The sequence below is a fragment of the Zootoca vivipara genome, chromosome 7 (assembly GCF_965207765.1).
Source record: "Zootoca vivipara chromosome 7, rZooViv2.hap1.1, whole genome shotgun sequence".
Classification (NCBI taxonomy): Eukaryota; Metazoa; Chordata; class Lepidosauria; order Squamata; family Lacertidae; genus Zootoca; species Zootoca vivipara.
In genome coordinates this window covers 6400753-6428171 of record NC_142590.1, presented here as the reverse complement: position 1 = coordinate 6428171, position 27419 = coordinate 6400753, and the positions used below count along the sequence as shown (strand labels likewise).

Genomic DNA, 27419 nt, shown 5'->3' with positions numbered 1-27419 from the left:
AGGTTGGGGCCAGTACTGAAAAGGCCCTGGCTCTAGTAGAGGCCAATCTAGCCATCTTATGACTCGGGATCTCCAGAATATTATTGTTTGTGGACCTTAAGGTCCTCCGCGGGGCATACCAGGAGAGGCGGTCCCGTAGGTACGAGGGTCCCAAGTCGCATAGGGCTTTAAAGGTCAAAACCAGCACCTTAATTAGGGCGGTATATAAACAAGTTTTTTAAAATTAAAAGTTGCATTCACAAGGTTTGAGTTTTCTGGCACAGGAGAGGTTAGAAGAGTTAAAGACGGGAAGAGAATACTAGATTGGGGTGGGGTGGGGGGTACAGAAAAACTCAAAAATTTCCACCTGGGAAAGCACTTTATTATAGCAAGACCCTGAATCTGGTACTTCTGGAAGGTCACAAAGAGATTCCTGCTTAAGCAAGGGCGTTTCTGCTTTCGTCGAACCAGACTGCTGCTCTGGACCGGGTTTCAGATACAATGTGGAAAACCATGGCTCTCTGAAATTCTGTTAAAGGCAGGAGAATGAAGAATTTTATTTATTTAATAAATTTGTATACAATTTAAAGAAAAACTCTTACCAAAGTAGTTTACAAGTCATTTGCCAATGCAATGTTAAGATACCGTAATATGAAACCAAAAACTCATATGCAGTACAGTATTTCAAAACATTACTAAAAGTCAAGAGGACCAACACTAAGAAATGTTTTGCACCTGCCAGCTTGATTCTGAAACCTAGAAAAAGCAAACCAGGGTTTCCAGGTGCTTGCTTACTCTCATTTTCTATCTCCTTACAACTTTGGCTGCTGGAATCAATGGCAACTGAGTCCTTATTCTTTCTATGTAGCATGCCTCTCCCCACAATCTAGATCAACTGTGTATTTTCTGCCCCTGAAAAAAAATAAAAGTTTTGTTGCAGATTGATTCTGCATTATCTCAGTGTTTCCTTTTGAAAAAAAGATGTAGACAGTCCTGGCAATAGGTAGGTGGGTATGTACTTGGTATAACTTTGTGGATTATACCAAAATCACAATTGCCACTTATTTATTTCTTTATCTGGGGCATGTGCAGGAAGGAAAAGGCATGGCTGGGTTCAAATGCCTATCAAGTAACCACACCTATCCTTGTGGATGGTAGGATCTAGAATCAATCTAGACTGAAAGCAGCATGCTGAAGACACACACGAGCAATTCTGGATCCAGAGAAGCTGCTTTTTTGTGCTACAAACAGGTGTACGCAGCCTTAGTTTCATAAACTCACTAGAGTTAGATTTCATTTAACCTGGCCGTGTAAGATGGTGAAAGCTTTCCGGGAAACAATTTATAATGAACTGGGGGGGGGGGGTGTTGAATATATATTTTATAAAGAGACCAGAAGCTTTTATTCTGACCAAGAGGTACCAAAGTATCAGAAAAAACTATTTATGTATGCAATGACAGATGCCAAGATAATATATGCACAGAAATGGAAAGAGGAAATAGTTCCAACCAAGGACGACTGGTAGATAAAACTGATGGAATATGTGGAGATGGCCAAACTTACAGGAAGAAATCAGGAAGAGAAAAAACTAATAAAGATTGGGGAGCATTTATTGACTATTTAAAAAGTTACTGTAAACAACTTAAACCTTTAGCAGGGTTAACTTAAAATGAACAGTAAAGAATACGTAAGGAAATTTTACAGGAAACAAACAATTGAGGCATTTTGTGGATATGCAGAAGTAGAGATAAATCAAAAGAACCACGAATGGGGTGGGGGAAAGTTGATTTGGTCTTATTTTGGGGTTTGTTAATTTGTATGTATTGTTGCAAAATGAAAAGCGATAAATAAAATTCATTTTTCAAAATATTTAACAACCTAGAAATTAACTAAAAATAACTAGTTTTTTTTAAATGTAATAATGCAATTGAATTAAATATTATAATAATAATCCTGTGCGCTTTTTTTAGAATCACAGAATCAATCATAGAGTTGGAAGAGACCACAAGGGCCATCCAGTCCAACCCCCTGCCAAGCAGGAAACACCATCAAAGCATTCCTGACAGATGGCTGTCAAGTCAGTGACAGATTTAGGTCACTGATTTTTAGCAAACTTATAAGCATCAAACTATGTTTCCACATGTTTTCACATGGTGCTCTCTTAGAAAAAAAAAAGCATGCCATGTCATTCTTTTTATCACCCTTCCACAGACTTAATATTTAGTGTGCATTCTGACAGATACAAACATTTTTTTGGTTTGGTTTAGTTAGCACTAAAAAGACTTGAGACATCCCCATCCCCCCTCAGTTTTCAATGGGTCATTATCACAAATCAGTTTGAGAACCTCATGCCCTTAAAATATACTTATCCATTTTAACCTTCCCTTAGTGCCCCCTGCAAATATTTGCCCTCACCTTGAAAGGAAAGTTTTCTCTGCAGATTAATGCATGGCCCTTTAATCTCAGTGCATTGTGCAAGTAGATATCTTCGTCAGAGCTGGTGTCACAGAGGAAGAGGTAAAGGATTCCATCTATGTATTCATCTACAACTCCCACAAGCAGCTTCAGACCACACAACCTTTGGAATTCAAGTATGTCACTGGCGGTCCAATTGTTCTTGATAAAGAAAGGATAAGGTACAAAATCAAGCAGAGTTGAAAAACTAATTTCATTTGCTCTGCACATCAGATTCTATTTGATTAGTCTTGATACATTCAAATTGCTTTTCATGTTCTTCTTTTGTATCTCGATTTCACCCCAAAATATCATTTCAAATCTTATTTCTTATCTTTACTTCCCAAAACATAGCTATACATTTGTCTTATTCACTTATTCTTTGAGCTATTCCACCTTCTGAACTTTAAAATTCTGTTCTTATCATTGCTCTTAATCCTTCATGACTCTTCTTCCTCCGTAACATCTTGTGATATACAGATATAACTGACAAGTATACCCTTGGTTGCTCCTTACAGGCCAAATAATATGCAACAAGGTAGTTCAGTTGATTAGGACATGGTGCTAATAATGCAAAGGTTGCAGGTTCAATTCCCATGTGGGAAAGCTGCATATTCCTGTATTGCAGTGGGTTGGACTAAATGATCCTCAGGGTCCCTTCCAATTCTATGATTCACTCATCCACTAGATGTAGGGCGTGAAGAGAAGCAGTCTCAGCAAATACCTAACCATTATGAGATTTCCATCCGTATTTGCCAAAGCTTGAGCACTTTTTGGATGCAACATAAAAATGCTACAACATTGGTAAAAAATGTGCCGTAAACAAATGAACACATACGTTATTTTAAAACAAGAAGAGAGAAAAAAGCCAGTTTATTTTTAAGTTGTTCCCATTTAGGATAAGGTTAGCTGAAAAAATAATACATACATACATACATACATACATGCATGCATGCATACATACCTCTGTAGGTCTCACCCAAGCTAAGGAACAAGGAATTGCTTGAGCAGGAAGCCTTGCATAACAAGACCTGCAACAAGAACAAGGTTCAGCACATGCAGGTAATTCAGAGGGCCACTTTTGACTTGCTGCCCCAAGCCAAGTAGTCTTGCATCAAACTGGATTATGAACAAAGCCAGGGGCGTAGCCAGGATCAAAACTAGGGGGGGGGGAAGCCATGGTCGTTCAGGGGCGGGGCCAAGGCACGGAAGGGGAGGGGCCACAAAGTGGGCGGGGCTAAAGGGCCAGCGGGCCTGGTGACATCGTGGCGGTGGCAGCAGCGGCCACCTTGTGCTTCTGGGGCTGGTAGCGTTGGCGGCTACCCTGCTTGGCTGGAGAGGACGGGAGGGTCGGGCAGGCGAGAGGGGGTGGCAGGGCGGGCGAGGGCGAGGCAAGACACGGCCGCAGCCACGACGGCTCCGAGGCGTTGCTGCATATCAGCATAATATTTCAACCATGGTTCAAGCCCCACCTTAGGGAAAAAATCCTGCATTGCAGGGGGTTGGACTAGATGACCCTTGTGGTCCCTTCCGACTACAATTCTATGATTCTATTGATATATTACCATAGCATATGCATCATTCTGCTTTCTTGAATTGTCCTACTCCTAGGCATAGCATCCAACTCCTAGAGGCCTAGGTGCCCCCCCAATTACTGGTAAATACCGTATTTGAAAGAGTCATCCCCCCATGTTGATGGGCTTTCTATGTGGGGCTTATCTGCCCCCCCCCGTATTTTATTAAGGATGGAAGAGGGAGGGAAGGAAGGAAGAAATAGAGAGAGAGAGAACTCATATTTGTGGGTGTCTCTGGATGATGCTGTGATGCTGGAACTCTGCAGCAAGAGGACAGGAGGGTCGGGCAGGCGAGAGGGGGTGGAAGGGCGGGCGAGGGCGAGGCAAGACACGGCCGCAGCCACGACGGCTCCGAGGCGTTGCTGCATATCACCATAATATTTCAACCATGGTTCAAGCCCCACCTTAGGGAAAAAATCCTGCATTGCAGGGGGTTGGATTAGATGACCCTTGTGGTCCCTTCCGACTACAATTCTATTATTCTATTGATATATTACCATAGCATATGCATCATTCTGCTTTCTTGAATTGTCCTACTCCTAGGCATAGCATCCAACTCCTAGAGGCCTAGGTGCCCCCCCCCCCAATTACTGGTAAATACCGTATTTGAAAGAGTCATCCCCCCATGTTGATGGGCTTTCTATGTGGGGCTTATCTGCCCCCCCCCCCGTATTTTATTAAGGATGGAAGAGGGAGGGAAGGAAGGAAGAAATAGAGAGAGGGATAACTCATATTTGTGGGTGCCTCTGGGTGACGCTGTGATGCTGGAACTCTGCATGTACAGGAGCCTTGTAAGCAGCTTTCTCTCTGCTTGATTTACAGCAGGCATGTCCAACAGGTAGATTGTGATCTACCAGTAGATCACTGGATGTCTGTGGTAGATCACTGGTAGGTCACTGGCACCCCTAAAAAAAGCTCACCCAAAATTTTCCTCCTCCCTCAAAAAAGTTGAACTATGACCTGAAGCCCTAAACAAAAATGGGCCTCCCTCCCTCCTAAAAGAAGCTCAACAAGTTTGACCTAAACCCCCAAAAACAGGGCTTCCCTTCCTTTAAAAAAACTCAACAGCTTTGACCTGAACCCCCCAAAAGGGGTTTTTAAACCCCCAGTTTTAAACTCTGAGTAGATCAGAGTCTCTTGGGAGGTGGCCACCCCTGATTTACAGTATACAGATGCAGGAGGAGGGGCAGACTGGAACACCAATGCTTTTTAAAAACATCACTGTGTCTGTCAAAGCTACAGCCCCCCCTTTCTTATTCACTTCTTTTTAGCCTTGCAGAGCCACCTTAGTCAAATTGAATCCTCTGAGTCTGCACCCTCATTAAATCGCCAATAGAACTCTTAATGCTCCTGAATGCTCATTAACAACTCCCACTTAAGAACAATAGGGTGAAATGGTCAGCTATCGAATCTTGCCTGGGGATATATGCTCCATTGTCTTAACTGCTTAACTACTGGTAGCCACTTTGCTTTATTTATTTGATGTGTTTTTGTTACTGCTGTGTCCCCCCCCCCCCAGCAAGCGGAGACTTAGCTGCTCTTGCTAAAGCAAAGCCCTTTCCACTTCAGTTTTTGGAGGGGAAAAGTGCTGGTTATGGTCTGTAAAATACATTAATTTTTTTGCTTCTAGGGGGGGGGCAGCTGCCCCCTCCTGCCCCCCCTGCCTACGCCCATGAACAAAGCACTGACATTTGGCATTTCCCACAAAAGAAAGTAAGCAAGACTTAGTCCACACCAAGTTGGATTTTATTTAAATCACGATTTAAATCACTAGTCAGTAAGACTTGATTTAAATAGTGTGTGTTTTTACAGAAAGACTTATTCTTGCTGGTATCACCTTAACATTTACAACTAGAGGAAGGTTTCATTTTTTGTATAATAAATTTTCAGAGAAGTTTTTACATTTATATCAAAAAATTACTGATTTGGTTATACTATTAGAAATACATAGATAATTATGAAATTATTGTGAGGGTTCATAAGTTAACTGTTTATATTTGGACAACTTTTCTGCTATACTTTATTGTAAGGAGAAAAATAATCATTTCCTTAGGTAGGGGGTCTACCTAGAGCCGGCCCTGAGCATTGTTCTAGTGATATAGTGTAGTACAACCTCTAAGTCTGCATCCCTACCTTTCTCTTGAAAAGGCTAGGAATTAAACAGGGTGGGAAGGATGGTAAAAGCAGGAATGGTCTTTAGGAGGTAGGAGCAGGAAGGACAATGAGGAAATTGTAGCCCAAATAAATCTTAGCCTTTCTTACTGCCTTAAATGATGTTTAGCATGATGTTTCATACTATGAAGATGCACTGGACAGAACAAGACTATTAAAGCCTATCCATTTGATGGGTTCTCAGATGTTATTTTACTGTCTTTGACAGAGGACAAGTCAGTTTTGAAAGAACTTTGGATTTTAGGTATGAGATGACAAGATGTGGGAACTGATACGTAAGTGCTACCTTTGAAATCAGCCTTGGATGGTGGGGGGAGTAGGCAGACAGGGAGACAGAGAAAGTGAAAAGAACGTTGAGTGAATGGACTTGTGTGTGAGAGGAAGGATGTGTGCATGAGATTTGCATATGAGAGCATAAGAGTCAGCTCTGCTGAATGAAGTCAATGACCCTTCTAATGAGCATCCTGTTCTTGCAGTGGCCACCTAGAAGCTTTTGAGAAGTCTGCAAGCAGGACCTGAGTGCAGCAACTCATATCCAGGAGCAGAGTGCCTCTGAAAATGGAGGCAGAACATAATTTTATCCTCCATTAATTTTTCTGAGAGTAAGAGTAGAAGAGAAAGAGGTCTCACCATCCACCAGTTTTCAGCCCATAAGCATTCCCTACCTAGCACGCGATTTACTTACTTCAGAAACCTCAGTGAGGATTTCTGGGCAGTCCCCGTATTTCCAAAGTCCGGGTAAAACACTTCCACTTCCTGGTCATTGAGCACTCGATGAATGATAACTCTGTACCACCATTTGTCTTCCGAATTTCTTATACAACAAAGCTGACCAGAATTGATTGAGGCTTCGGGCATGATGTATCGGTCAGCTACATGTTTACTAGAATAGCATCGTCTGAAATACAGGATCCAAGTAGGTCACTAACAGTATAATCCTATGTCTAAGTAGCAGACATTTAAAGTCTTAAAAAAACTTTTGATTCTCAGATATCCCTATACCATTATTAATCTGCATTGAGATCTGCAAGAGAAGTCATCCCTGTGGTCCTGTTGATGGGACAAGTACACCAGAGATAGGGTCTTTTCTGTGGTGGCACCTTGGCTATAGAACTCCTGAGACACAACTGGCATAGAAACAGATCCAGTAGCAGATGACAGGGTGGGGACACTTGTGAATTGTGGGGGTTGGACTAAATAATTTTTTATTATTTATTTATTTATTTATACATACCCCACCCATCTGGCTAGGTTTCCCCAGCCACTCTGGGTGGCTCCCAACCGAATGTAAAAACACAATACAGCATTAAACACTTCCCTAAACAGGGCTGCCTTCAGATGTCTTTTAAAAGTAAGAAAGTTGCTTATTTCCTTGACATCTGATGGGAGGGTGTTCAACAGGGCAGGTGCTACTACCGAGAAGGCCCTTTGCCAGGTTCCTTGTAACTTCACTTCTCACAATGAGGAAATTGCCAGAAGGCCCTCAGCGCTGGACCTCAGTGTCTGGGCTGAACGATGGGGGTGGAAATGCTCTTTCAGGTATACAGGAACGAGGCCATTTAGGTCAGCACATTCTTCTTCTTCTACCTCTACAATTTCATGATTCTATGATTCATCTGATGTTCAGTTGCTTATGTCACTGTTGCACTCTGGCAGATAGGTAAAGGGGCAAGGGGGCTGTAGTGAAAACACTAGTGTTTGCACTGCACTGACTTTGTCCCTCCTCTTCCCTGCCTGAGTGTGCAGAGCAATGAGGACAACTGGAGGACAGGTGAACACTGCTGACTCTTCCTCTGATTACATAGACTGCTTGGGTGGCAGCTGAAAATGCATCTATTCACCCAGGCTTTTGAAGGGGATTGACAAGATGGCACCAACCCAAAGAGATCTGGGAAACTTCATTGGTTGGACGCTTTAAACATCTGCTTAAAACCCATTTGTTTGTTCAGACCTATTTTGATGTTTAGGAGGGTTTTCTGTCCGGTTGATTATCATGCTCCTTCAATAAAATAAAATACGAAAACCATGCACACTGAAATGTATACCCTTCCCAAGAAACAGGGTAAAATTTTTGCACATGAGTTTCAACAGACCACAAGCACAACCGATACCAAACTGGGTTCTCTTTTTCCCTGCAATCCTAGCTCATATACAACGAAAAGCCCAGACATCTCCACCACATGGCAGAAATGGTTAAGTTCATCCTTACCTCATCTCCATCATCATGTCTTCTAACTTCTCAGAAGTTTCTGCACTGTAGAGTCGGACATAGAATTGTGAAGGAGAGACAATGCGTTCCACAAATAGTCCCACTAAAGCACTGGTGTCCAGCTGGGGAAGGCTATAAAGGCTTCTGTCCTGGACAGCATCTGGTGGGATTTCATTTCCCATGATCTCTTGAATAATGTGAGTATCCTCCATACGCAGGTGCTGCAAACATAAGGAAAGTACCGGTAAAAGAAAGTCATTCTGATCCAAGCAGTACAACAGATTCATCCAGGACACTCAAGAGATTTCCAGGGCTGGAAAATCCCAGGTACTTGACTACACAGGAATCCAAAATGCTTTCCTAGTCTTCCAAGTCTCCATCCCAACAGCAATGAGTCTGGATGCCCTAACATGCAACAAAAAGTGCCACACAGACAGCCCTTACTCCTTACATCCCCTCCTGGTTTTCCATAACCTCAGTGAATAATTCCTTGATGACATGGTTCTGCTGAAACATCAAAGCCTCTCTTGCTCACATTTTCCTCACTTACTTATGTGTTTACATACTTATATTCCATTTTCCCAGGCAAAAACACTGCAAAGCAGCTTAAAATATCACCAAACTAATATAAACACAATGTAAATGAACATTCATAAAACAATTTTAAAATGCAAACCAGACAGATTTTTGAAAAACAAACAAAGGTGGGAGAGACAAAGGTAGGAAAAAATCCTAATTGTGGGGGTGGGTCGATGGTTGAATACAGCCTGGAAACTTCTGTTACTTCAGAATTTGGTTGATAGAAAGCTAATTGAGATTGTATGAAATTAGTGTATCACACCAATGCTTTGTCGTCTTCACTGGCTCACAGACTATTCCCAGACCCAATTGAAGGTGCTGGACCTTTAAGGGTACCTGAAGCACCCTTACTCGCAACACATGCCTACCAACCTAGATTTAGAGATATTCTCAGAAGTCCTACCCCAAATGAGATGTGGCACTTGGCTACATCTCAGTGGTAGTACTCACTGTAGAATTATCTTCCCAGGGAACCTCACCTAAAACCTACTGACAAAATGTGCATTCTTAAACCATATTGTACTTTTGGTTTTTTATTTTAATTTTTGTTGTTGTTGTGAGTTGCCTTGAGCACATAAATTGCAGGATGGCTTGCAAATTCTGTTAGCAAGTACAGTGGTACCTCATGTTGTGAACGGGATCCATTCCATCAGCCCATTCACAACATAAAAAGGCCACAACATGAAGCGCCGCATCTGCGCATGCACGTGATGCAATGTGGCGCTTCCATACATGCGCAAAGCGTGATTTAGCGCTTCTGCGCATGCGCGCAGGTTACGGACACGCCGAACCTGGAAGTAACCCGTTCCGGGACTTCCAGGTTCGGCGCGTCTGTAACCTGAAAGAAAAGACGCAACATGAAGCAGACATATCACTAGGTATGACTGTAATAATTAAATAAACAAAGCTAGTATATTAAACAATAAGCCAAATTTTAATTTCGCTGGTTAAAGGAAAACCTTAAATCTAATTTTGGTAACAAGTGAATAAATATTTGTTTTCTGTTGGGGATAATTCAGACTGAAATTCCCAGGTGTCAAAAAAAGGTTATTTATGTATGCCATTGCTGCGGCCCATGTTTTGTTAGCCCCAAAATGGAAAATGAACGAGTTCCCAACTAAAGAAGAATGGAAACTGAAGTTGACAGAATATGTACAACTCGCAGACTTAACATATAGAATAAGAGAACAAGAAGAGCATATGTTTAAAGAAGATTGGAAAACGTTTATTGAATATATGGGAAAGAATTGTGTACAGCTGAAAACGCTGGCAGCATTAAGAGAAATCCAACAATGTAAGTAAGTTTTGATGGATGCAATAATGGAATAGTGAAAGGTATAGTTTTTGTAAAATATGCAGGGATTTATGATACCGTATGTAAAATGAATGAGGGAAAGAGAAGAAGTCACATTACTGATATCTTAAAGATGTAAAATGAGTATGTTAAATTGTAAAACAGAAAAATTAATAAAAAAATTATTTTAAACTTTTAAGATATGATTTTTGAATTGTTAATATTTGTCCTTGTGAGCTGTGAATTGTGTTATATTATTTGTGGTTTGTACAAGTCCGCAGTTTTATTTGATTTGTTTTGTTGTGTTTTATGATGGGCGTAAAGCCGAATAAACATCTTTCCTAGCTTGCTTGCTTGTTATATACAACAACTGATTTCAAAATAAAATAAATACAATCCACTGTTAGTTGCCTCTTGATATCTATCCAACTGTTGTAAAATATGACGCTACTTGTTAACCACGGCAATGTCACCCTACCGGTGTCGTCATCTTCGTTACTACACTAAGTTTCACATCTGGAGCCTTAGACTCCTCCAGAGGAAAATTCCAGCTGAGCGGCTCATGCACATCCGGCATCTCTTCATGTGCTAAAGAGTCACGCTGGGCAATCTTATCACTTGCATGCTCATCTGTAGGAACAACAGATACTTATGTTTAGCAACAACAGAAACTTGTGTTTAGAAGGCAAACACACAACCTTCATTTTAAAAAGTCTGAATTGGCAGTTCCCAAAGTTCAAGCACAAAGGAGGAAGTTTTCATTCAAGAATCATACACCACAGAGGCAAGGCCAAACTACACATGACAATAGTTATATGTTTTAAAGAAACATGCTTCACCTGCCATTTTCACACCTGTGGAAAACCAACCAGAGTGCCCAATTGGAATAGGCTCCCATTCTGAATCAGGGTCCTGGCCTGCTTTTCTGCTCAAAACTTCCCCTACATGGCTGCTATTCCCCCCTAGGGAAAAAAAGGTGTGTTAAATTCAAAAATAAAAGCAGCCTATTAAGCATGCATACTTAATGCATTTTCACACATCACAGGAAATTAGGAAGGATCTAATAAGAGGGAAGGAGGCATCTGAAGACCATCTCAGAGCCTGCTCAGCTGGACATTCCCCTGACCTGTGAAAAGAGCCTTGATACGAACATAGGAAACTGCCATATACTGAGTCCATCTACTTGGTCCATCTAGCTCAGTATTGCCCACACTGCAACTGATTGTGGTTCTCTAGGATTTCCCTTCTTTCCCAACCCTACCTGGAGATGCCAGAGACTGATCCTGGGACCTTCTGCTTGCAAGGCAGATGCTCTACCACTGAGCTATGCCCCTTCTCTGCTTTGATAACTTTGATATTTTGATATTGTTTAGTGCAATTTTTAAAAAATATAGTTTCATGTTTCTTGGGGTCCACCTTGGAAGGATCTGTAAGCTGGACAAGTAAAACAAGGTGCAATCTGCCATCCTTTCTGAGGGCTAAAAGTACAAGCTGCAACCATGGTTCACCTTTGTTTCACCCCTGCCAAATATTCTGGAGCAGATCATCCCACTTATAAGGACACTATTATCCTGAGCACACTCAGCCAAGGAGGACACACAGCTGGTGGTTTAATTCCTTATTGACAAAAGCATGCACTTACAACAGCTCCTAGGGTGCACAAAATGCACACACACAACACTTCTGGCCTCTACATAGCTGGCAACAACTTTTTCAGGCTTGTGCCCCAGTTGAACAACTACAAGAACTCGGGCCAGAAAGGATAATTTCAAAAAATCTTCACAAAGTTTTATTCAGGATAACTTCCAGTGAACATCAACATCAGGACAAGGCCCTGTTTCGATGATTCTTCATCAGCTGGAATGTAAAAGTTAACATAAATCTTTGTAATGATTCATCGAAACAGGGCCTTGTCCTGATGTTTCTGGCCAGAGTTCTTGTAATTTTTCGTTTACTTCTGAACTTACCAAGAACTCCAATTTCTACTGTACTCCAGTTGAACAACTGGCACATTACTGGGACACACACACAGGCTTAAGCACCCTCATCAGACAGAGTGCACGCAAGCAACTGGCGACTTCCTGGTGAGGCGGTAGCCTGGGTAATTAATTTAAGGAAACAAAGGAAGGGGCTCTGTGTCATACAGAAAATGGGTGGAGGCCCCTTCCTCAACTCGTGGGTAGTTAGAAGGACAAAGGCAGAGTGGAGAGTGTTAAGTCATGTGAGACAGAAGCTAGAACAGTGGTGTCCAAACTTTTTTCAAAGAGGGCCAGATTTGATGGTGAAGGACTGTGAGGGCCGACCAAAGTTGTTATCCTTTTTTTAGGATTGACATTGTTGAGCTTTTTGTATGATTTTTACCCCAGACTGCATTACGCCCCAAAAATGGAGTTTGGACATGCCTGAGCTAAACCACATGTTATAAAGACACCACAATCTCCACTGTGCCTCATTCCAAGGAAACCGAACCTTGGTAAGCACCTGAAACCCCTGGAATCTCACACTACTTGGAAACTGGGATGGCATGCAACAATATATTGTGTGCCAAGGGGAAAACAATAGGGGCCTATCAACACACCTTTGGTATGTATTATAGTCTATTTCAAATTTGCTTTATCAAATGGCATGGGTTAAGCAGTTTGTTTATTTGTTTGTTTGAGCCCAATCCAACCTGCCACCTTGGAAGTATCTGTAAATGCAGTGTTCCCCACTTACCATCTCTTAAGCGCTGTGACTCAATGTCAAAGATGCGCCAGTCTTGTTCCCCTTCTTTGCATTCAATATGGAGAACATCACTAAGGGCACCAACCAGTTCCATCAGGTTTAAGAAACCTAGTTTCTTTACTGCCAGTATTTCTTTAAAATGTAGCTAGATATAAAGAAAATCTGATTAATCCAAGCAAAAAGGACGTCCTGCAATATTCTTCCTTTGGAATTGCAATAGCTATACTAAAAGCAATAAAAATAGGTACTTTTTGGAAGCTAAAATACTGGTCAAAAAGGAAATGGGTGGGCAACGGGTGGGGTGGAGAAAAGGGAAAATATTGAATTCGTACTTTTCGTAGGAAATCTCTTTGAATCTGGTCTATAAAAACTGGAAAGCATCTCCATTTCCCCCCAGAGAATATAACCCAGTAAAATTTCCTGTCTGTTTTGTTCACTTTTGGTCTATGCTGAACAGTATTTTAGCCTACTAAATTGAAATTAGAATTATATATTTTTGATTATCTAAGCAAAAGAAAAGGAAGATTAGAAGAACTTCCCGCATCCCACCCCCAAAAGTAGAGTAAGATTACAGGGAGGCAACAATAAAACCAAACCAGGAGCAGACAATGCTTTTTCTGCTGAGGGCCACATACCCTTAGAGGTAACCTGTTAAGGGCGGAACCATCACTTTCCCCCCTGCTCCCCTTCTTCCCACCACCCGTTACCTACAAGACCAAAGGCTATATAATATTAAGTCAAGGGCTGTAGATTGTGCACTTATGTGCTGAACCATGGTTTAGAAGAGTGTGCATGAGCTGGAACGAGCCCAAGCAAACTGTGATCTAGCATGCTGAGCTATTGGCTGTCTCTCTGACTCAGGCTTCAATATTTGTTTCAGTAGAAACATACACAGAAAATGACAAGAGCAAAAGCAATTTCTGAAAGGAGGAAACATACCTCAAATTCACCAGGTAACTTAGAAATAAGCAATCCTTCGGGGTGCTGCACTACAATCTAAATTACAAACAACAATTAGTTGTCATGCAGTCTAAACAGCCGATAGGAATGTTGTGCATGAAACAAACATTTACAACAATACACAACAATACCCCCTAACTGGCCACTTATCTTGCATCTAAGAAAACATTTGCAAAATAAAAGTATACAGGCACAAAAGTTTATTTTTCTATACACAGCTACTGTAAATACAATATGATTTCCCTTTTTTTCCCCTTTAAAACACCCAGGACTCAGCTAGACTGGTTTTTTAAAAAAGTGATTATACCGGTATGTGTTGTACGCGTGATATAACATTGTGCCACCAGATGGCGATGCGGAGTCCCATTTTTCTCTACCTGTTTTCCGTTTAAATTTAAACTTTAAACCGTTAAACTTTAAACTGAAACGCTTCTTTGATGTGTCTAGATCCAGCCCAAGTTTTCTGAAATATAAGATGTCAAGGAGAGGGGCACACAGGCTGGGTTTTAAGATGATTAATTCAGACATTCTTCCTTAGTTTTCAATCCTGATTTGCAAAGTTAGCACAAGCCAGTCTGCCAGTTCAGACAAGTGGTCAAATCATCATATGCCTCACACCAGGAAAAATGTGGGCAGCATAGCAGGGAATATTTGTCTAAGGCTCTTTGCATAGTTTTAATTAATGACATGTCTAAAACAATCCTTTGCCTTAAAAAAAAATATCAACCTAAGTTCCTTAAATTGTGAACACTTACAGTTTTTATTTTTTCCTTGAGTTCTGAGCTGATTGTCCCTCCAGGTCCTTTCTGGGAAAGCGCTATCTGCATCTCCTTCTCTAGCTTTGAGAAACAGATTCCACAGATATGAAGAAAGTGAGAGGGAAAGCTAGTGCATACAAATTGGAATCCATTCATATAAATGTGGCATTTACATTGGAAACTTCACACTGAAAGTTGGGAACACCACGCAACAATCACTTCAGATATATTAATGGTAGATTACATATCAAGATTACATGATCGGATTGGTACAAATATTGAAAGTTCCATTTTTTAAAAGCAGCGGGTTGAATCTTTACATCCCCCCCCCCCGTGCCCTCTCCTTCCTGCTCACCCTCACACAGCCTGACCTCTCACCTACATCTAAAATATACATAATATTGTATAATTATCTACCAGGAATGACATCATTGGACAAAATAGTTCCCAATACACTCAAACTTTTCAGTAATATCTTAGCATCCGAAAACTGGAGGAACCTACTTTTAACAACAGCTTCTGTTTAGTGATAACCCTGTCCTCCTCTGCAGGAGCCAAAGGGGGAAAAAGTTATGCTCCCAATTCAAGGTGCTCACATTAGTATTTAAAGCCCTAAACAATTCAGTCCCGATACCTGAAAGACCACCTCATTCCCTACAGAATCTCGGGTACTAAGACTGGCAGAGGGGTCACTCTTCGTTGCTCCATCGCCCTCAGGAGCGAGCGAGCGAGAAGGTGGTTCAGTAGAGGGCATTTTCCATGGCAGCCCGAGCTGCGAAATCCCCTCCTCGCAGAGGTGCATCTGGCACCTTCATTATATGGCTTCTAGGGAATGCTGAAGATGCACCTCTTTACCCTGGCTTTCCAAAGCTGAGGTGTATATTTTTAGGCTCCACATTATTTCTGTGGTTTTAAGTTGTTTTCACCTGTTTGTAATACTAGGTTGTAATGATGCAACCAGCCTTGGGACCTTAGGTGGAGGGCAGGTAATAAATAATAATAAGGTGCCCTCAACCACCAAACCCAGTTCGTTTCTGAGCATCTTCCCAGTACGTTTCTGAGCACAATTCAGAGTGTTGGTGCTAACCTTTAAAGCCCTAAATGGCCTCGGTCCAGTATACCTGAAGGAGCGTCTCCACCCCCATCGTTCTGCCCGGACATTGAGGTCCAGTACCGAGGGCCTTCTGGTAGTTCCCTCGTTGCGAGAAGCCAAGTTGCAGGGAACCAGGCAGAGGGCCTTCTCGGTAGTGGCGCCCGCCCTGTGGAATGCCCTCCCATCAGATGTCAAAGAGAAAAACAGCTACCAGATTTTTAGAAGACATCTGAAGGCAGCATTGTTTAGCGCTGCTTTTAATGTTTAATCGATTATTTTATTTTATTTTTCTGTTGGAAGCCGCCCAGAGTGGCTGGGGAAACCCAGCCAGGTGGGTGGGGTATAAATAATAAACTATTATTATTGTTGTTGTTGTTGTTATTATTATTATTGAGTGTAGTCCATGCTGCTGCTATTTCTTTTTTAAGTCACTGGACACAAGCTTACATTTTTAGTGGTATAGGGTAAGGTGGACAGGACTGCAGCAATAACTGCCAACTGAACTCCCATCCATTGATTGAGTCAGGCAAGAAGTCTTCTGCCTTGATTTTTCAAATACCTCTGCAGTTTGCAGCTGTTTTCCCCAAAAGGCAGTTCCTAGAGCTAATAATTGCAGTGAGCTATATATGGAAGAGCAATCAACTCTCCACACTATCAAGGGCACTGTGCGCTTCCAGTGTCTTCATCCTTATATGTTCTGCCCACACAGTGCATGTAGCACAGCAGCTGTGGTTTGGAAGGGTCTAATTTGTCTGAGCAGCAAAAAGAAATAAAAATAAAAGTCTAAGTGATCCTTCAAAAAAATAAAATAATCAACACTAAGAGCATTCACTGCAGCTTGATTGTCCATTGTACTCTTCAGTAAATGCCAAAATGACAAGTAATTTAACATTTGTATGGAAACGTAAGTGTTTAAATTGAAGGGGGGGGCAAAAGCATTGTTACAATAGTGGTGACAAGAAAGGTAGCAGGGTTTATTTTAAAAAAATTGTATAGCTATAGCTTTAGAACATTTGTTCATTAAAAGATCTATTTTAGTAATACTTATATTTTAATATAAATGCCTACACAAAGCTCTTCAGTGCTAATTAAAAGACTGGTTAACAAAAGAAAAGGTCTGGATGAAAAGCGAAGGGGTGCTGAATGGCACTAGCGTAATCTTCCAAAAGTCACTACACACATCAAAAAACCCCTTTTTAAAAAATAAATAAACTGAACAGAAGCACCAAGGCTATCCACACCTACAGAAACTGCGCTGTTTTTCTGATCTTCCTCTGCAGTCTGAAAAATACGGAAAAACCACAGGACAGCATAACAAGTGTGCCCAGTAAAGTGAGTGAAAAAGGCATGGCAATGCCACACCAAATGTCTAGTGTGGAAGCACCCATATCAACAAACTGTCTATGCACTCATGTGAGCATTCCTTTGGAAAACTCCTCTTTCGTCCTATGGTATTTACATTTTCCTTGCTGTGACAGTCATTTTGATTAACTGTTTGCATTTGCTGCAGAAACATATTCTGCTATTCTGCTGGGAGGTAACCATGAGAAGAGGAGCTGAGCTTCTCTCTTTCAGAGTACAGTAGCAATTCCCACTGATGGGGGAGGGGGCATGCCTGCACTATTCTGTGGTCTTCATTTTTGCTCTTTTAGATATGGCAGCTATTGTGAGTCATGACACACACACACACACACACACACACACACACACACACACACACACACACCAGATGCCATGTTGTATTATGCCTAGTGATGGGAGGTGAGAAAATTCTGGAGAATATTCTCTGCTAGAAAATTCTCCGGAGAATATTCTCCAAACTGTAACTTCTATGTCGTCTTCTCAGGTGCTTTAAATGTACACACCTCATTAATCAAGAATATTCTCAAGAATTTAACATCACTAATTATGCCAAGTGCCCATGGCAGCCATTTTATGACTGGCAGATTCCAAATATGCCCACTGGCCCAACCAAGAAGACTGGCGACCTCTGTCCTCACCCAGCTTAAAGCAGATCTTTTCTCATCTTTAAGAACTTAGGTTTAAAATCCTTCCACAGGGACAGTGTGTATTAATTAAGACACCAAACAAAATTAAATGTGTCCATACAGATTCTCATTTTCTCATAATAACTAATTAAATATTCCCTTAGTTCAGTCACCTTTGGAGTTTCTATTACTTACTTGTTTCATCCTGTCATCAGTTCTCACTAATGGGGTTTCCACCGGTTTCAACTCTACTACTAAAGCATCAGATTCTTGGCTTGGAGATGGATTTTGATTATCCATAGGTAGGGCAGGGGTTGAAGATTTCTTCACTGCAGGTGCTGGCAGAGTAGTAGGCAAAGTCTGCTTTGTCTTATATGATGGAATCACGGGTTTGCCTTAATAAAGCCAAGAAAAGGTTTACAGCCATGATTTCACGTGACAGTTTTCTGTTTTCCCTAGGTAGGCAATGCTGGAAGGTTCACACTCATTTCCAAGAACACCTCCAAGAGCAGTGGAATCTCAATATAAGCCAACAGCACAGCACAAAACCCCTTACTGTATTGTTTTATTCATCACTTGCATGTTTGAGCAGATACAAGATGACTCACACATCAGTTCAAGTGCACAAGGCTTAGAACAAAGATCACCATTTTGCTTAACTGACAAAGCAGAAAGGAAGAATGAGCTTAATGCAGAGCCTTCATGAATACTTACAGTCATTTGGGGGGGGGGGGAGTACACCCTCTTTGAATTCTGTGGTTGTACATATGAGGACATAATAACAACCATCTGTTCCTTAAAAGGTAAAGGGACCCATGTCCATTAGGTCCAGTCGTGACCGACTCTGGGGTTGCGGTGCTCATCTCATGTTATTGGCTGAAGGAGCCGGCGTACAGCTTCCAGGTCATGTGGCCAGCATGACAAAGCCGCTTCTAGCGAACCAGAGCAGCACATGGAAACGCTGTTTACCTTCCCGCTGTAGCGGTACCTATTTATCTACTTGCACTTTGACATGCTTTCGAAATGCTAGGTTGGCAGGAGCTGGGACCGAGCAATGGGAGCTCATCCCGTCGCGGGGATTCGAACTGCCGCCCTTCTGATCGGCAAGCCCTAGGCTCTGTGGTTTAACCCACAGCGCCACCCGTGTCCCAGCGAACCATCTGTTCCTTAGCAGGTCTTAAAATTAGGTAAATACCTCAGATGAACAACTTCAGATGCCGTATTACAACATGTCATAATTTATGTAACAAAAATAAAGCCAAAATGGGGGAGCTATTTGTGAAAAACTTACTGCTTCCATAGGAATTAAGGGGCTAAGTAGAAGACAGGTGCTGCTAATCAAATGTCCTTGCTTAATTGATCATCAGCAAGTGTACCCACCTCTACAAAAGCCGAAGTTTTATCAGTTTGCTGGTCTGGAGCATTCAGGTGTGTTTTAACAGAACGCCAAGGAGGAAAGACATCAGCAATGTTCCTAAAGAAGCAATAATTGCTGCCCATGAAACTGGGAAGGGTTATAAAGCCATATCCAACCAATTTTAATTCCATCATTCCACAGTGAGAAAGATTATTCAAAAGTGGAAAACATTCAAGATTGCAAGAAACTCAAGAGTTACATCTCAGAGTCTACAGGCCTTAGCATGTTAAATGTTAAAGTTCATGACAATACAATCAGAAAAAGACAGAACAAGTATGCTTTGTTTGGAAGGGTTGCCAGAAGAAAGCCTATTCTTTATAAAAAGAATATGGCAGCACGGTTTAGGTTTGCAAAGTTGCACCTGAAGAAACCACAAGACTCTGGAACAGTGTCCCTTGGGCAGACGGGACCAAAGTGGAGATTTTTGGCCCAAATGCAGTGCCACATTTGGCGAAAACCAAACTCAGCATATCAGCACAAACACCTCATATCAACTGTCAAACACAGTGGTGGAGGATTGATTTTAGCTTGTTTTGCAACCACAGGACCTGGGAGCCCTGCAATCATTGAGTCACCATGAACTTCTCTGTATACCAAAGTATTCTAGAGTCAGATGTGAGGCCATCTGCCCGACAGCTGAAGCTTGTCCGAAACTGGGTCATGCAACAGGACAAGGATCCCAAGCGCGCCCACAAATCTACAACAGAATGGCTGAAAAAGAATCAAGGTGTTGCAATGGTCTAGTCAAAGTCCAGACCTCAACCCAATTGAAATGCCATGGCAATACCTTTAGTAAGCTGTGCATAAACAGATGCCAGCAAACCTCAATGAACTGAAGCAATGTTGTAAAGAAGAGTGGGTCAAAATTCCTCCACAACGATGTGGGAAGCTGATAAAGTCATACAGAAAACGATTACTTCAAGTTATTGCTGCTAAAGGTTGTTCTACAAGCTACTGAATCATAAGGCTTCTCCATTTTGGATTCATTTCTGTTAAATAAATCATGACATGTTGTGATATGTCATGTGTGGTTGTATTTACCTAATTTTAAGACCTGCTACGGAACAGATGATTGTTACTATGTCCTCATATGTAAAACCACGGAATTCAAAGAGGGTGTACTTCCTCCCCCCCCCCAAATGACGGTATTTCACCATGGTTTTCAATTTCAAATGCTACTGAAAATATTTGGCAATTTGGTCATAATTTTGCACTAACAAAGCCAAGCTCTCTGAACCTCAGACCACAACCTTTTCCCAAGTTTACTCTGCTTACTGGCACCTGGGACAAAAGCAAATCAATTGTCTACCTATAGAAGTGAGCACATAATTTATTTGTAGATTCTTGTCCACAACTGTGTGCAATCTGCAGTTGGGTGCAAAATTCTACATAAATAGTACACATCAAGATTTTTTTAATAGAAGTGCACCAACATCTTTGCATCACCCCACTATTCCCACTCTCATGCTTGGCTGCTGTCTGAGAAAGAGCAAGACAGAGCACATGCTCTCAGAAGGGAATTAACTCAACCCACTGCTACTCATCTTCCAGTACCAGTTGGGTTTCTCAAAGTTCCTTTATTTGTGATCCCATCTCTTACAGCCATACTACTCCTTGAGAGGGACACTTATCTACACGTTGGGGTAGAAGAAGTTTGTATGTTTAATGTAGAGAGGTACCATAAGGCTGCAAGGTAGTATTGGATAAAGCAAACAGAATTGTAGAGTTGGAAGGGGTCCCAAGGGTCATCTAGTCCAACTTGCAATGCAGGAATCTCAACTAAATGAAGGTGCCAAATAAGAGCTATTTTCTCCTAGAGCTGAATTTAAGCAAACATAAACTTACACTCTGGCAACTTTTCTGGATTTTTCTTGCTTGAGGGCTTTAGCGTCAACAAGGAGCCTGCCCTTGTCTGTACAACTGTGATGATATCTGAAGCTGCATTCAGCACTTCTAACATAGAGAAGAAGCCAAAACGCATAAATTCAAACTTCCGTCCAAAGTGCCGACTAAAGGCTTTGTCAAAATCTGAAAGCAGGACAGGTGAAGATCTCAGCAGCTCCTTCAGTTCACTTTTTACCACAGCTGGGAGAGTAGGAGGAACCCGACCCCGCCGGGGCAGAGAAATTCGGGGGGGCTGAGGCAGACCAGAACAAGATCTGGCTTGAAAAGAGAAATTTGGCTTTCCCCTGGAAAAATATGGTTTTGATTTGCTTTTCTGTCTGGCAACCAAGCTTGCAATCAACTCAGTGGACTCATCTGGAATAGCTAAAAGACAGGAGAAGTCCATATGGTTAAAGTTGCATGTTGACACAGAAAATTACTATTCTCTCCTCTCCTCTCCTCCTCCCTTTTTCTTGCCATCCTCTTACAACAAAATGGTACTGCCAAAGGAACACAGCTAGTATCATAATACTAGTACACAGTATTTGTAGATTTGCAAGCATAGGTATTTTCCCAGCTGTTCAGACCAGAAGATCCTCCTTTCCCTAGGATATTAGAGCTCCCACGCCTCTCAATTTAATCTCATGTACAACCCTCCATTTCTATACTTACTTCCCTGCTTACCAACATCAAGGCAACCCAATCACCCACCCCAGCCTACAGTATTTGTGTTTTATGTATGTGAAGGGAAACACCCACAACCATAAATTCTGTTGAAGATGTCGCATGGTGTGCTTTCTCCTGGAGTGCTGGCTCGTTAGGTAGACATTATACATCAAACATGACACACACACACACACCCCAAAAAATTCTATATACATAGAATTGAAAGTAGCCAGGATGTCTTAGGCTACGTTATGTCCAAATCTGTACCTTATATTTGTTGTGGGAATAGCTTAATTCTGTTAACCCTGTGAGTGAAGTCTAAGTGCATTATACCCTGCAACATAAACACATTAAAAAATACTTACATGCAGATTTCATCTTTTTAGGTTTACAAACTGGTTCATATTTAAACCATGTTTGGGGAATGTGTCACCATGACACAATACTGCAGAAGAATTGGCATTATTGTAAAACAAACCGCACTCTGCTGGGAAATGCAAGGTAATGCCCTTGACCAGGCATCCCCAACTGTGGCCCTCCAGATGTTTTGGCCTACAACTCCCATGATCCCTAGCTAAGAGGACCAGTGGTCAGGGATGATGGGAATTGTAGTCCAAAACATCTGGAGGGCCGAAGTTTGGGGATGCCTGCCCTTGACTGCTTTGTGTTCGGAGGGACCACAAAAATCAAACTACAGGACATATTTACAATAGGCAGCTCTATGGCCAAGTTCCATTCTTTCTTGAACCACCCAGCCTAAACTCCCTGTATGCCTGTCAAACATTATTCCCCAAGTTATTGGCATTCCCTGCTCTTGCCAGACTAATCCAAAACCCACCTCTGAGGACAGTATTGCCATTTCCACTAGGGCAGATGCTAACAACATCTGGCATATCCATCACCAGCTCCATGACAGAACGGTAACCCAGGGCACGAAACGGAAGTGGTTCTCCTATCATCGACTTGTATTCTTTGTTTAACTCAATAGGGGTGAGGCCTTCCTTGACGGGTGTCAGCAGAGACCTCACTACCTTCTTCATCGAGTTCATCAGGCGTTCTTGATCGGACATGTTGACACTGGGGGAGGAGAGAAGGAAGTGGTAAAGGACAAAGAAATACTGCTTTTGGTGATAACAGGCTTCATAATCATCAGATAACTTTACTGCGAGATGGACAAGGGAGAACACAGTACACAAACTTAAAAAGATACAGTACATAGTGCTTGCCTTGGAAACCCAGGGGGATCTAAAACAACAGGTGCTCAGAAAGAGCTGCTGCTTTGTTTTTACAATGGTAACCTTTGCATGGTTTTTAGGAGGGAGTTGGGCATATCCTGACAGTGTTGGGATTAGTACCCCACCACAGAGCCTCATGCGCATCAGAAGCACGCAACTATAACAAACCCTTACGGTTAAAGTCTGAGCAAACTGGGTACAAGGTTTATCTTTCATCTCATCTCTCTTTAACAGCACTGATAAACCCCATCATCCAAACTTCCCCAAAAGCAATACTGTAGACTACTGCGCTGGTGGAAAGGTGCAGAAACCTCGAGCTCCGAGGTTTCTGGCATCGTGGGGGGGGGATTCCGCGGGAGCCCCGCGGATCCCCACAAGAACCCCGGGTAGAGCGTCCCGGGGGTGAAATAGCCTGGCAGAGCTCCAAAGGCGACTCGACTCCTCCGCTGCCCAGGAAGCTCGTTAGAGCCCCCGAGAGCCAGCGGAGTGGCAGTCGCGGGAGCCATTTTGGGTGCAATTGTTACCTCCACGAAGCGAAGCTCCATGCCTACAACCTGCAAGCGGTGGATTCTTCCTACAAAAAGATTAGACCTAGACCAAGTAAGTCAAAATTCTACGATTGGACTAAGAAATTGGCGCTGGGAGGAGGCGTAAAAGGGAAGTCAGCCCCCCCAATTGAGTAATGGAGGATGCAGTAAATCTATGGAAAGCTCAGAAATTTACCTCTTAAAAACTTTTTCCTGATGCAGAGTAAGGTAAAAAGATACAAGTGTACCTAAATCTCTGCAAAAGACTGTGATTTGACAAGGGGAAATCCCCCTGTGAACTTGGAGTCGGGTCAAAGGAAGGATCGGCTAGCTGTCTTTGTGACGTCACAATAGAAAAGAATGTGTCTGTGAGCCTGAAACTGAGAGCTGCAGACAAATAAAAGAGGAACTTTTAAAAGCAAACCTCAAAGCTGCTCAGTGCTGAATTTGAGTTTTACTGTTAAGAGAAAAATGTAAAGAAATAGAGGTTGGATCCAGTTCAGACCGGAATTTATTCCTTTTGCACTTGGAAAATATAAAACAAGGACAATAATAACACCACTTCCTGCCTGCTACAATCATGGAAGCGAAGAGCACCAACAGGTTGGAAAAGAAAGTTCTGGACTGTGAGAAGGACTCACAGTGGGACTTGATTATCACAACAATCTTGGAAATGACAGAACAGATTTGCAACCCTAAAGTTGTTCTAACATGCATGGAAGAGAGGATTGATGAATCTACTGAACTGAATTTTGAAACAGATGATAGATTTGAACTTAAGAGAGGAAGAAAAGGGAGAAGAGGAAAGACAAGACGACGCATGCTGTGATGTGACTTTTGGGAAAACTTTGGAAATGGCAGAGAACTATAATTTTGAAGGAAATGCAACAATTAAGGGAGAACAGATTGCTGAACCAACAGAATGGATTTTTGAGATAGAAGAGGATGAAGAAGAAACCACTGTTCCACCGGTGGGAGAGGTGGAGCAGGGAAGGGATGAAGAAGAAATCACTGTTTCACCGGTGGGAGAGGTGAAACAGGGAAAGGTGGCGATGCAAAAGCCCCCCCAAAAGGGAAAAATAAAAAGGTTGTTACCCCAGTGAGAGGGGGGGAGAAGGAAGTAGGAGGGGGGGCAGAAAAAGAATGAGACCGAAAATAAAGTATTGGATATACAGCAGGGGGGGAGGGTTCTGCAAAATTTAGATTGGGACAGAGCAGGAGTGGGATGAGGGGGAATTATGCTAATTTCTATTGGTTGGCAAAACAGGATTTGAACTCGGAATGTATTAGGGAGCTGGCTGAAATCTCTGGAGACACCGATTCCAAGGAAAGGGGGTAGATTTAGTTTTGAGAGGGGGAATAAAAAGGGGGTAAAAGATTTTGAAAATTTGTCTGAATATTTCTGGGTAAAAGGGTAGAGAATATTGGGTAACTAAGGTAAAGAGAAGCATGAAGGGTTAATGGTAAAAAAATATAATTTAGAAGAATGTAATTTTAGAGATGGAAACTGCAATAATTAGTGAATTATAAAGAACTCAAGGAAGGGGAATGAGGAAGTCCGAAATGTTTAGATTTGAAATTGAAAAATATAATTACGTCTTTTTAATATTTCTATGGTTTTATTTTTTTCTTCACCCTTTTATATAAATTGATTAAGAATTATATATAAATAAGAGAGCTAAGATGTATCTTTATGATGTTTAGTTAAGATTTTAGAAATGCTATGAGTTAACTATAAAAAGACGTGATGATATTGTTGTAGATCTTTGTAATTGTTTTTTCTTAAAGTTTTTGTATCTCTTTTTTCTTTTTAAATTTTTTCCGCTTTTTTCCGCTTTTTCCTTTTTCTATGTAAAATCCAATAAAATTTTTTATTATTTTTTAAAAAAGGAAACCCAGGGGTTTTGAAACAACAGGTGCTCAGAAAGAGCTGCTGCTTTGTTTTTACAATGGTAACCTTTGCATGGTTTTTAGGAGGGAGTCAGGCATATCCTGACAGTGTTGGGATTAGTACCAGGCCCGGCCCTACGTGCAGGCTGGGTGGCGCAGGGCACCATGGCGTCGGCCCGCCAGGAGGGCGCCACGAGCTGCGCCCACCCGCTGGCCGACCGGTCCGCCGCACAGCTGAGCCTGCCCGCCCGCCCGCCGCGCAGCAGCGCCTGTTGCACCCGCGCAGCGCCCACCTGCCCACCGCGCTGGGAAACAGGGTGGGAGGGCGCCAGAGGGATCCGGCGGGCGCTGGAGGATCCGGCACACCACGGCGCCGATTAGTACCCCACCACAGAGCCTCATGCGCATCAGAAGCACGCAACTATAACAAACCCTTACGGTTAAAGTCTGAGCAAACTGGGTACAAGGTTTATCTTTCATCTCATCTCTTTTTAACAGCACTGATAAACCTCATCATCCAAACTCCCCCAAAAGCAATACTTTACTTGCAAGCATCACACACACAATTCAGTCAGTCATAAACACTTCAGAGTTCTCTCTCATGGACAACTGATAAATGTAAGATGAAGGTAAAGGGACCCCTGACCGTTAAGTCCAGTCGCGGATGACTCTGGGGTTGCGGTGCTCATCTCGCTTTACTGGACGAGGGAGCCGGCGTACAGCTTCCGCGTCATGTGGCCAGCATGACTAAACCGCTTCTGGCGAACCAAAGCAGCGCACGGAAACGCTGTTTACCTTCCCGCCGGAGCAGTACCTATTTATCTACTTGCACTTTGATGTGCTTTCGAACTGCTAGATTGGCAGGAGCTGGGACCGAGCAACGGGAACTCACCCCGTCGCGGGGATTCCAACCGCCGACCTTCTGATCTCCCCGCTAAAACCTGCTGAATTTACTAAGTGCTGAACTTTTGCTAGATTGCACCCATAAATGGATATAACAACTTCGAAGGTTCTGAGCTAGTGGCATCAAGATTTAGTGACTATAAAAAGGACCAGCCCTACCACTAGGCAAAGTTGACCGCCTAAGGCTACTCCTCCTATGTCCCGTGGCCATTTCCCTCTGTGGGAGGACAGAGCTGTGCAACTACACAGCCTGTTCTAGCTGCCCTCAACTATTATGTTGCCTTTAGGTGCAGTGGAGGATGCTCTCCTGCTGCCAGTGTTGAAGTCAAGTGCCACCCATTTAGTTTCTGTAGGTAGAATGAGGCAGGGGTTGCCATCGGGCCCTAGCAAAACATCTTGGATCAGCCTTAGCTTCGTACAATTTTAAGTTTTCACTATCCCATGGGGGAGTTTGGGAGCAGAGGGAAATGATTAAATATAAAGCTGGAAAGTTATTTTCTGTTAACTTTCAGAAGTCCAATAAACCCCCTTTCCCCATTTTTAAAAGGAAGGGGATGAGCCATACACAAGCGTGCATCCCCAAAGTTGGTGCCACTGCTCCCACAAGCCATAGGTAAAGGTAAAGGGACCCCTGACCATTAGGTCCAGTCGTGACCGACTCTGGGGTTGCGTGCTCATCTCGCATTATTGGCCGAGGGAGCCGGCGTACAGCTTCCAGGTCATGTGGCCAGCATGACAAAGCCACTTCCGGCGAACCTGAGCAGCACATGGAAATGCCGTTTACCTTCCCGCTGTAGCGGTTCCTATTTATCTACTTGCATTTTGACGTGTTTTCGAACTGCTAGGTTGGCAGGAGCTGGGACTGAGCAACGGGAGCTCACCCCGTCACGGGGATTCGAATCGCTGACCTTCTGATCAGCAAGCCCTAGGCTCAGTGGTTTAACCCACAGCGCCACCCGGGTCCCTTCCCACAAGCCATACCTTCTAACAAAAACATTGCAACCATTATCCAACCAAGCCTGTCACCTCAACCTACAAATACATGATTCTTGTAAGCTGTTTTATTTTATTTTATTAAAAGGTGGGGATGAATGTTTAATTAATAAGCAGGTA

At 42.5% G+C, this 27419-nt stretch overlaps 1 protein-coding gene across 8 annotated transcripts in view; it reads right to left on the bottom strand.

The window, feature by feature from the left end:
- The window catches only part of TDRD5 (tudor domain containing 5), a 40581-nt gene that overhangs the window by 12384 nt on the left and 778 nt on the right, over window positions 1-27419 (bottom strand). For 3 of the 8 annotated variants that reach the window (XM_088673698.1, XM_088673701.1, XM_088673699.1), the window contains exons 2-14: window positions 22590-22828; window positions 21047-21469; window positions 17980-18179; window positions 14701-14784; window positions 13925-13981; window positions 12977-13130; window positions 11116-11223; window positions 10740-10891; window positions 8389-8609; window positions 6865-7077; window positions 3398-3464; window positions 2395-2595; window positions 347-508 (exon numbers count right to left, since the gene is read on the bottom strand). In XM_088673698.1, coding sequence (XP_088529824.1) covers window positions 347-508; window positions 2395-2595; window positions 3398-3464; window positions 6865-7077; window positions 8389-8609; window positions 10740-10891; window positions 11116-11223; window positions 12977-13130; window positions 13925-13981; window positions 14701-14784; window positions 17980-18179; window positions 21047-21469; window positions 22590-22821 — 2274 coding nt within the window. In that variant the 5' untranslated portion in view covers window positions 22822-22828. Of the gene's footprint in view, window positions 1-346; window positions 509-2394; window positions 2596-3397; window positions 3465-6864; window positions 7078-8388; window positions 8610-10739; window positions 10892-11100; window positions 11224-12976; window positions 13131-13924; window positions 13982-14700; window positions 14785-17979; window positions 18180-21046; window positions 21470-22589; window positions 22829-27419 lie in introns of all 8 variants that reach the window. The other 5 variants (XM_088673697.1, XM_088673695.1, XM_088673700.1 and 2 more) reach the window with 2 other exon arrangements.